At 40.2% G+C, this 11,565-nt stretch overlaps 1 protein-coding gene across 9 annotated transcripts in view; it reads left to right on the forward strand.

The window, feature by feature from the left end:
* R3hdm1 (R3H domain containing 1) overlaps positions 1 to 10,727 on the forward strand; it is a 97,833-nt gene extending 87,106 nt beyond the window's left edge. For 6 of the 9 annotated variants that reach the window (XM_075987799.1, XM_075987800.1, XM_075987805.1 and 3 more), the window contains 5 exons: positions 134 to 278; positions 8,547 to 8,629; positions 9,019 to 9,103; positions 9,702 to 10,052; positions 10,437 to 10,727. In XM_075987799.1, the coding sequence (XP_075843914.1) occupies positions 134 to 278; positions 8,547 to 8,629; positions 9,019 to 9,103; positions 9,702 to 10,052; positions 10,437 to 10,558 (786 nt within the window). In that variant the 3' untranslated portion in view covers positions 10,559 to 10,727. Of the gene's footprint in view, positions 1 to 133; positions 279 to 8,546; positions 8,630 to 9,018; positions 9,104 to 9,701 lie in introns of all 9 variants that reach the window. The other 3 variants (XM_075987801.1, XM_075987804.1, XM_075987808.1) reach the window with 1 other exon arrangement.
* Positions 10,728 to 11,565: the final 838 nt, after the last annotated feature.

The raw sequence follows: 11,565 nt of genomic DNA on the forward strand, positions 1-11,565 counted from the left end.
TGAAGATTATTCATAATGATTGAACTTTTTAAATAGGTATCAATTTATTATTCAGTGAATAAAACATTTGTCCAAATGGGAATTTTTCAACAGCCTGCCCACTGCCTAATTTCCCTCTCTACTGTGATTGCAGCACAGCCCTCAGCTTAGCAGCCCCATCATTTCGCCAGTGCAGTCACCAGCACCAGCTCAGCTGTCAACACTGAAGACCATCCGTCCCTCAGGACCGCCACTTTCCATCATGTCCCAGTTTGCTAGACCTTTTGTTCCTGCGCAGGGTAAGTGTTCCTGAATCTTGTCACAGGTTCAGAGAACGGTAAACCATCCTCATGATACCTGTCACTCTTCTCTGTATAACTGTATACATTTGTTTAGTTTGCATGACTGTGTGCTACATGTGAAAATCGGGAGTTTGTTCTAGGGATCAAACTTATGTTATCAGTCTTGGTGCTAATACTTAATTAGAAACTTAGTAATTCCCTCATAGTAATGTACACGATGTTTTATATTTGTTCTGTGTTTATAGTTTGCTTGTTAAGAAATTGATTTAGTAAGCATTTATACAAAATTTGATGTGTCCCCACTTTATGAATAAAGAAAATTCGTCATTGTCACTGTACCTCGATGTGCTTACAGGAACAGATAGGCAGGGGGATGATTAATAGCTACTGTGGAAATCATTTACCTAGGGCCCAAAAAAAGAAAAAGGTGAAAACTTACATGTCCATCGGAAAGAAATAGGTACATTATAATTTGTCCATTTGGTACACTGTTTCTATATTAGAACCATGCTTTGAAAATTTTTGTTTTAAATGATGTATTAGGGTATGTGTTTGTTTGTGAGTGCAGGTACCCAGAGAAACCAAAAGTTTCAGAGAGTCCCTGAGTTACAGATGATTTTGAGTTGCCTGCCATGGGCATCAGGAACCAAACTCGGGTACTTTAGAAAAGCAGCAGATGCTAATCCCTGAACCATTTGTTTATCATTTATGGGACTGGAGAGAATGTTCATGTATATCACTTCTTTTACAGAAGACCTGAGGTTTTCTAGTACCCACATTAGGTGGCTTACAGCCACCCACACTTCCAGTTCCAGGGTGTCCAACCCCTCTTTCTGGCCTCTTCAGGCATGCACTCATACACAGATTCAAACACACATTTGCCCATAATTTTTTATAAAAAAAAAAAAGAATTCTTAAATGGGGAAGCATTCACCATATGATTTTTGTAAAGCAGGTTAAACAGGCATTTCAAAAACCAGTATACAGATTTCTATCAAGCCCTTGATAAGTTAATCAACAAAGCCAATTGCTAAAGAAATTTATATTAAAACAAGAACGAGCCCTTATTTTATGCCCACTAGAATAAGTATGACGAAAAAGGCTGTCAACACCAAAAGTTGAAAATACAGAGAAAGCAACTTTCTCATTTTAGTGATGAGACTATAATAGAATATAAACACTTTGCAGAAAGTGGAAGCGGTTTCTTTTTTTTTTCTTTTTTTTTTTTTTTTACACAGGAAGAGTTCTTTATTGTACATTGGAGAAATAGCCCTGTGTGCGGGTTCAAGGTGCAACATACAGAATGTGGAAAAAATATGAACTTGAACGCTTCACGAATTTGCGTGTCATGACAAGCGGTTTCTTATAGTTAACAGCATGCCACACAGCTCAGCCATTCCACTCCTAGCTGGAAGGAAAAATGAACTATGTTCACAAGAACATTTATAAACAGGGTGTGGTGACACACACATTTAATCCCAGCACTCCAGGGGCAGGCGACTCTCTGTGAAATTAAAGCCAGCCTGGTCTTCAAGGCAAGTTCCAGGACAGCTAGGACTGTTATACAAAGAAACCCTGTCAAGAAACAAACAACAAAAATAAGATTTATAAATATCCCAAACTGGACACGACTTAAGCATCTATCACTCAGAATGAATTATGTGTATAAAAATACTGCTTAGCAGAAAAACCTTGTGTCATAAGGAATACATAGTATGACAGTATCTTTAAAAATAAATAAGTGAGCAAAGCAACCACATATATAAGTCTTATTCATTGTTTTGAACAAAAATCGAGACTTTTAAGGAGGTGTACTGTATGGTTCTAATTATATGAAATTTGCCTAATAAATTAATCTAATCTGTATATTAGAAATCAGAAAGTGAAAATGAAATGTAGAAGTAACTGGTAAGGAAATAATAGGGTAACTATTTGGAGAATGTAAATATCCTTTGCTCTTGGTAGTCATGGTTATATAGACTTCCTACTGTCAGAATTTATCAAACTACCCTTCAAATATCCATTTTTCTCGTATGTTAGTTCTACCTCACTTTTTAAAGGAACTATATATTATACACACAGTAGACATGAGCACACAACCTGGCGGTGGTAGCACACTCCTTTAATCCCAGTACTCTGGAGGCAGAGGCAGGCAGATATCTGAATTCAAGGCCAGCCTGGTCCACAGAGCAAGTTCCAGGACAGCCAAGACTGTTACATAGAGAAACCCTGTCTCTGAGAAAAAAAAAAAAAGAGCACACTTGTATAATAGAACAAAGACTGAAAACATACATACCAGAATATCAGAATTGATAGAATTTCCCGAATGGCTTGTATTTTCTCCTTTTTGAAAAATCTTTTTTCATTATTAATATTTTATTTCATGAATATGGATATTTTACCTGCATGTATGCCTGGTGCCTGTAGAAGCCAGAAAGAAGATGGTGTCAGGTCCCCTGGAACAACATGGTTGTGAGTGAGTCACTGTGTGGGTGCTAGGAATTAAACCTAGGTTCTCTGGAAGAGCAGCCAGTACTCTTCTAGTAAGTGATTTCTCCAGCATGATTTTCACCTTTATAATTCTGTATTCCTAAATTTTTTATAGTTCAGTTACTTTATTTCTTAATTTTATTACGTAGTTTTATTACTGTACATGTATGCCATGGTGGTGAGCACACATGAGCCACAGCTTATGTGTAAAAGTCATAGAACAACTTTGTGAAACAATTCTCCTTTTACCTTTATATGGGTTCTGGGAATCAAACTCAGATCATTTGCACAACAGGCACTTATATTATTGAGCCACCTAGCCAGCCCATCAATTACAATAATCCGAAACAAGAATGCTTGTTATAAAAACGTAAGAGAGAGATGGCACATGTCCAAGTAGTGATGGTGCACACCTTTATTCCTGGCACTCGGGAGGCAGAGGCAGGTAAATCTCTTAGTTCGAGGCCAGCTTGGCCTCTAAAGTGAGTTCTAGGACAACCAGGGTTATACAGAGAAACCCTAAAGCAAGAGAGAGGAGGGGGACAGAGAAAGACAGGACCCCTTAAACACACATATATGCTTGGTCACCACAGAGTGGAACTCTTTGATAGGATATGAAGGATTAGGAGGTATAACCTTGTTAGAGGTAGTTTGTCCCTGCTACTGCTCCAACAGTGGGTGCCATTATGTTCCCCACCATGGTAATAATGGGCTAAGCCTCTGAAACTCTAAGAAAGCCCACAATTAAATGTTTTCCTCTGTAACAACTGCCTTGGTCTTGGTTCAATCACTAGCTGCTCTTCCAGAGGATCCCAGGTCCATTCCTAGCACTCAAATGGCAGTTTATAATTTTCTGTAACTCTAGTTTCAGGGAATTTTGTGTTCTCTTTGGACCTCCATAGTACTACATGCATGTGGTACACAGACATATATGCAGACAAAGCATCCATACACATAAAAAAAAGTGTGTTGGTGATTTTGTTTTCTGTTTTTGTTTGTTTGTTTAGTTTTTGTTTTTTAAGAGTGCATATTGTTCTCGTAGATGAACAGTTCAGTTCCCAGTTCCCAAAACTCACATCAGGCAACTAACAATGACTTCCAAATTAGTGCCATGAAATCCAGCACCTCTGGGCTCCTGCACTTGTTTGTATATACACGTGTAGATATATGTATATCATGCATACTCATGATATTTTACATATTTTTAAAATAGAAAATAAATGAATTAAAATGGTGAAGAGCCCCTAACCCAACCCAGTCTTAATCTTAACCTATTGGGAATAAATTCTGTCATATACAGTCAAATCTAAGGTGTCATAATTTTTAAGCAACTTGCTGTATATTGTAAGTTTGCTTTGTTTTAATTTCATCATTGTGGCATACTTAACTCTAGTTGTTTATAGCTGTTGTGGTTTTGTTTCTTCACACTGTACATTGTGTCTGAGATTAGTTGGAGAGCTGAGGGATGGTGAAAAGCCAAGTCATTCTCTCTAAGCAAGTACACATGCTAAAAACACATAAAAAACTGGGCGGGGGGCGCTCACACCTTTAATCACAGCACTTGGGAAGCAGAGGCAGACAGATCTCTGAGCTCAGGGCCAGACTGGTCTACCAAGTTCCAGGACAGCCAGGGCAACATAGATAAACCCTGTCTCTAAAAATGAGAAATAAATAAATAAGAACACATATAGAAGCACATATTTCATTGAAAGGGAAATGAGAATAGATTCCAGACCTAGAATGTAAATGTACCTATTGTTGAAAGTGTAGAAATGCTGGGAGGCATGCATGGTGGCAAGTACCTTTAGTCCCAACACTTGTGGGGCAGAGTCAGTCAGATCTCTGAGTTGGAGACCCCATGGTGTACATTGTAAGTAACAGGCAGGGTTACATAGATCTTGCCTCAGTAAACAAAAAAAGAAAAAAATCTATGATTTATTAAGAGTGAATTTGAGGATCTATAAAACTTAATGTACAGATCCAACACAATGCCCCCATCAAAATCCTAGCAAAATTCTTCAAAGACCTCAAAAGAACGGTACTCAACTTCATATAGAAAAGCAAAAAACCGAAGATAGCCAAAACAATCCTGTACAATAAAAGAACTTCTGGAGGCATCACAATCCCTGACTTCAAACTCTACTACAGAGCTACAGTACTGAAAACAACCTGGTATTGGCATAAGAACAGACAGGAGAAACAATGGAACCAAATAGAAGACCTGGATATCAATCCACACACCTTCGAACACTGAATATTTGACAAAGAAGCATAAAAAGATGAAATGGAAAAAAGAAAGCATATTTAACAAGTGGTGCTGGCATAACTGGATATCAACATACAGAGGAATGAAAATAGACCCACATCTATCACCATGCACAAAACTCAAGTCCAAATGGATCAAAGACCTCAACATAAAGCCAGCCACACTGAACCTATAAAAGAGAAGGTGGGAAGTACACTTGAACGCAGTGGCACAGGGAACCACTTCCTAAGTATGACCCCAGCAACACAGACACTGAGAGAATCAATTAATGAATGAGACCTCCTGAAACTGAAAAGCTTCTGTAAAGCAAAGGACACAGTCAACAAGACATTACAACAGCCTACAGAATGGGAAAAAATCTTTACTAACCCCACATCTGATCTCCAAAATATACAAAGACAGGTCTGATCTCCAAAATATACAAAGAACTCAAGAAATTAGACACCGAAAGAACACATAATCCAATAAAAAAAAGAGAACTCTCAACAGAGGAATCTAAAATGGCTGAAAGACACTTGAGGAAATGTTCAACATCCTTAGTCATCAGAGAAATGCAAATCAAAACAACTCTGAGATTCCATCTTACAGCTGTAAGAATGGCCAAGATCAAAAACACTGATGACAACTTATGCTGGAGAGGTTATGGGGAAAAGGGAACACTTCTGCATTGCTGGTGGGAATGCAAGCTGGTACAACCCCTTTGGATGTCAGTGTGGATTTCTCAGAAAATTAGGAAACAACCTTCCTCAAGACCCAGTAATACCACTTTGAGGTATATATCCAAAGGATGCTCAATCATGCCACAAGAACATGTGCTCAACTATGTTCATAGCAGGTTTGTTTGTCATAGCCAGAACCTGGAAACAACCTAAATGCCCCTCTATCGAAGAATGGATAAGGAAAATGTGGTTCATCTAAACAATGGAGTACTACACAACAGAAAAAAATAACGACATCTTGAATTTTGCAGGAAAATGGATGGAGCTATAAAACATCATTTTGAGTGAGGTAACCCAGACACAGAAAGACAATTATCACATGTACTCACTCATAGGTGGTTTTTAAGCATAAAGCAAAGAAAGCCAGGCTACAAACCACAATCCCAGAGAACTTAGACAACAATGAGGACACTAAGAGAAACTTACATAGATCTAATTTACATGGGAATTAGAAAGTAGAAAAAGACAAGATCTCCTGAGTAAATTGGAAGCATGGGGACCTTGGGGGAGAAATGAAGGGGAGCGGGTAGAGGCAGGGAGGAGAGCAGAGAAAAATGTATAGCTCAATAAACATCAATAAAAAAATTTTAAAAAACTTAATGTATCTATTTTTTTAATTTTATTCTTATATTTATTTAATACTATTTCGTGTGTATGGGTATTTTGCCTACATATATGTCTATGTGCATTGGTGCCTGTGAAGGTCAGAAGAGGGAATAGGGCCCCTTAGAATTGGAGTTACAGATGGGTATGAGCCACTATGTGAGTTCTGGGAACCAAAAGCAGCTCTTTCTGTTAACTGCTGAGTCATCTCTCTGGCCCTCAAACTGACTGCAAACTGGTGCGGGAGAATTGTCTGTATTCTGTCAATCATTTTTTAAATAAACTTTGATTGGCCAGGCAGGAAGTATAGGCGGGAATATCAGACAGGAAATAGAAATGATGCGATGAGAACAGGGAAATTCTGGGAAGGAGGAAGTTGATTCCTCCCACTCCTGCCCAGACTCCGAAGAGGCAAGATGTGAGCTGCCCACTGAGAATGGTACCAAACCATGTGGCTAGCATAGATAAGAACAATGGGTTAATATAAGCTTCAAAAGCTAATAAGTAGCCTGAGCTAATGGGCCAATCAGCTTTATAACTCATAGAGATCTCTGTGTGATTTTCTTTGGGGCTTGCCAGCTGTTGGGTACCGGGCAGGACAGAAACCCCAACAAGCAGGCCCCCTTCATGTTACAGCAAACTCAGAGATCTGCCTGCCTCTGCCTCCCAAGTTCTGGGCAAGGGCATGTGCCACCACCACCCTACTAAAATTTATCTTTTAATAAGTAATACATTGCCATGGTTCAGAAGTAAATGGAAAGATGTCTCAGTGGTTCTTCTGCTCTTACAGAAAATGAGTTTGGTTCCAAACACCCAAATCAGCTAGCTCACAACTGCCTGTAAGTCTATTTCCAAGGGAATGCAACACCTCTGGTTTCCTGGGACACTTGGCTTCCTATCCACTGAAGGAGACACACAGGCACATAGAAACACTAAGGAAAGTCTGGCAAATGGTTGGCTTATAAGGACACTTGACTTGGCTGCCAAGCCTGACAGCCTGAGTTTGATTTCCCAGGACCCACCTGATGGAAAGAGAGAACTGAGTCCTGCAGTTGTCCTCAGACCTCCACTCTTGTGTTATGAGAAGTGCATGCCCACACGCAATAAATAGTAAAATAAATAAATAAATAAATGAACTTTGTTTTTAAGTAAATGATGGAACTAGAGAGATGGCTTCTCGGTTATGAGAGAATACTGCTATTGTTGAGGACCTGAATTTGGTTCCCAGTTGGTCAGCTCATAACCCCCTTAACTCCAGCTCTAAAAGATATGATACCCTCTTCCAGCCTCCCTGGGCACCTGCACTCATGTACACAGACACATACACAGAACTAAAAAGTTGGCTGTTTTCTGGTGTATACTTTTAATACCAACTCTTTGGAAGCAAAGACAGTTGGGTTTCTTTGAGCTTGAGGCCAACGTGATCTACGTATATAGTTAAAAATAAAAAAACCTTCAAAAACTTTTTTATAATAAATGCATAGTTTCAGGGCACATAGTGCAATTTCTCCATCCCTTCTCCTATTCCCCTGTCCTTTCTACTCAGGTGTTACCCTGCCGACTGTAACTCTTCTCCTTTCAGAAGCTTACACTTGCTTGAAGAAGTTAAAGAATATTTTCATTTAGAAACACAAAAAAAAGTACGTCTGGTTCAGTAAGATGGCTCAGCAATTGAAAAATTAAAGGAACTTGCCTCCAGTTCTAATGACCCCAAGTTCAATTCCCAGTAACCACATACTAGAAGGAAAAAACTAACTTCTACAGGTTGTTCTCTGGCTTCCATACTCCCTCATAATTTATTTAGCATGCACACACATACAGACACTCAAATAAATTTTAAAAATACATTTATTATCAATACCTCTTTCCCACCAAACATGTTTTCTGTGTTTATCTTTTTTCTGAACAGTTTACAAACTCTGGTAAGTACATTATAGTCAAGAAGAGGGAACCATGAAAAGTTTTTTGGGTTTGTGTGTATGTGTGTGTGTTTTGGTTTTTTTGTTTGTTTGTTTGTTTGGGGTTTTTTGTTTGTTTGATTTTTCAAGACAGGGTTTCTCGGTGTAGCCTTGGAACCTGTTCTGGAACTCTCTCTGTAGACCAAGCTGGCCTCAAACTCGGGGTGCTAGGATTAAAGGCATGCACCACCACTGCTCGGCCTTGAAATGTGTTTTTAATGACTTTCAGGAGATGCCAGGTATCCACTACTTGGCCAACCCCTGCAGTACAACCCTCCTACTCTTCTGCATGGACACATTCCACACCAACAGGTATGACAAGCAGTTCCTACTCCACACACTTGGTTGTCAAGCATCCTAACTGTTTTTGAGAATGTCAGAGGTGCTAGGGCCAGCTGTCTGCACTGGCTGAGTTCTGTGATACTTGTTAGCACTGGCCCTATGTAGAACAGAGCAAGGGACAAGGTGGCAGCTGCACGGCTAAGTGTTGCTTCGCGACTGATCCCAGAAAATGGTGGTAGCCACAGGTACAGTGTCTGCAGGGGAGGACCTAGTGAGCTGCGCAGTAGAGGCCCAATGTTATAAAGCAGATCCAGCCTGGGACTAGTTTAATCTCTCCTCAAGTACAAAACCCAATGTTTGCTTAGCTGCTATGCTTTCAAATATCACAACTTACTTTGCAACTCTTCCTTGTTTTCTAGGGTCAGTCTGGCAGCAGGCATGGAAACCGAGGACGCAGACAAGCTAAGAAAGCTGCATCCACTGACCTTGGAGCTGGCGAAGCAGGTGTGTCAGTAGATGTTGGTCTGAATATTCATCCCACCACACCACAAAAATGGGCTCCGTTTTTCTAGAGTTCTTAAACAAGTTCCTCGAAATTACTCCACCTTCAGGTTCTTAGATGTGATGTAAGGGTATACACTGTAAGGTCTTGGCAGTTAGCTTTAGAAGCAGAAAAGAGGGCTACAGGAAAAGGTATCAGAGTAGCAAGGAAACAAAGGGCACATTTTCACCAGTGGAGAACAGTGAGAAGTTATCGTCTTTCTGTGCTTTTGCCTTTTATTTGAGTTCTGCCGAGCAGTGATGGGTGCTGAGGCAGGTGCTCTTCTCTTTATTTCTCCCTGGGAGTGGGAAGCTCAGAAAAGATTTGCCTAGTGACCTGCTCTAGAGAACACCACTGGTTAATGCTATACTTTATCAGGTGAAGACTGAAATCAGTAGCATAGCACTTAATGCTGAGTTGTAATTATTTTACAGAGAAAAGGAGATTTTGTGAGTTTATATAATGTCAGAACATTGTTTTCTGTGTCCTTAGGACAACAACACTCTTGATCCAACGTCTCTGGTGATAGGTATGCATTAACTCTCACCCTTTCCATGCTAGTTGTTGGCAAGGTCTTGGAAATCACAGAACTACCAGATGGAATAACTCGAATGGAAGCTGAGAAACTTTTTGGGGAACTCTTTAAAATTGGCGCCAAGATCCGATGGCTCCGCGACCCCCAGTCTCAACCCCAGCTACGTCGTCATCCTCTCTGCTGTGGCAGTGGGGATAGCACTGTCAACCCCGAGCGCTCTAAACCCAGTGACCTGGCCTCTACGTACACTGTCTTAGCCACGTTCCCCTCCATTTCAGCAGCACAGAGTGCACTGAAGAAGCAGATCCACTCAGTGAACAAGTTTAAGCTGAAAATGAGCAAGAAGCACTACGACTTCCACATTTTGGAAAGGGCAAGTTCTCAGTAAACCAGCCACTTTTGGACCCCTCTGTAGTTCCCCTGCCCTCTCCCATCTGATTGGCTTAATATGTGGAGCAGATGTTAATATAGAGACTCCTGGGATGTGTGGCCACATGTTACAGCTTTTGGAAAAAGGCCAGGGACCCAGTTAAGGAAGGGGGATATACCTATTTCACCCCAGTGACTATAGGAACCCACACAGGAATGATACAGAGTTGGCAGCTTTTCTAAGGAAATGCTGTTCAGATGCCTCCTAACTTTTATAGTTATTTTGTTTTATATTTCTGAATTCTTGTATCAGATCCAAAGCTCTATGTACAGCAAATTATTCTTCAAAGTGATTATAACCAGTTGCAACCTGTATTTCTTTTTGCAGCCAGCACAGTGTGAACCAACTCAGACTTTGGGAGAAAAAGAATGCAGGAGTGGAATAACCGAGTCAAAACCATGTCAAAACTATCCTTTGGGGGCTGCTGAGGGTGCTAAGGAGACCCACAAATAGATGATTATTCCTCCACTGAATTGCTAAACACAGAAAAGTTTTCCAGGAAATCCAGAACTCCCTAACAGGGTCCTTCCTTCTTCATTTAGGTAGTATGGCCATTAAGTGTAAGGTAATTATGTTCTCAATGCCTCTTAATCAAACCACTTAGATTAAAAAGAAATAGGAATCATCCTAGGCAGGAAAATTATTCCACTTTTTTTTAAGTGTCCTTCCAATAACTCAATGCCACTCATCTGCATTCTCCTATGTGGATATTTTATCTCCTGAGGGAAATGCACTTGACGAGTACTGAAAACTTCTTAAGTGGTTTAAGTTTTGTTTTCATTGTTTGCAGCAGATTACTGGACATCAAAGATTTATTGCACAAGGAACATATGAACAAGGAACCTTATTTTTAATTTCTGTGTAATTTTGCAAGGCTGTACAATGTGCTGATGCAAGCCTTTTTCAGTTCAAGAGAATAAATGTTTACAAATGTAGACTCACTTTGTCTTTTTTTAATCGGAAACATCTCTAGGGGCTGGTAAGGTGGCTTATCAGATGAAAGGACTTGTTGCATATCAATCTCTAGAACCCTTAAAGGGAGAAGGAGAGAACCCACCCCACAAAGTTGTCTTGTGGCGCCAGTGTGTTTTCCCGTGATGCCAAAAGCAGTAAGAAAATAATTAGTCACAGCTGACAACAAAATAGGATCTATACTTTCATTCAGGCCAAGGAAAGTTAGTTTTCTTGATCCCACCAATGAGGGATCTGTGTCCTGTGAACAGTCAAAATAGACCTCAGAATAAAAACCCACCATTCTTGTGTGCTTTGATGTAAGTCGAGGCAGCATATCCACACAATGCTGCACAAAGCAGCTAAGTAAGACCTGAGCAGAGGCCAGCCAGGGGGTCTTTGTGAAGGTGGTCTGAACCTTGCATCCCAGCAGTATTCGTGGTCCAGTACCCAGCTACTCAGAGTTGGCCCTGTGTCTGTGATTCTTGAAGCTTTGAGAACTGACCCTG

This window comes from Microtus pennsylvanicus, chromosome 10 (assembly GCF_037038515.1).
Source record: "Microtus pennsylvanicus isolate mMicPen1 chromosome 10, mMicPen1.hap1, whole genome shotgun sequence".
Classification (NCBI taxonomy): Eukaryota; Metazoa; Chordata; class Mammalia; order Rodentia; family Cricetidae; genus Microtus; species Microtus pennsylvanicus.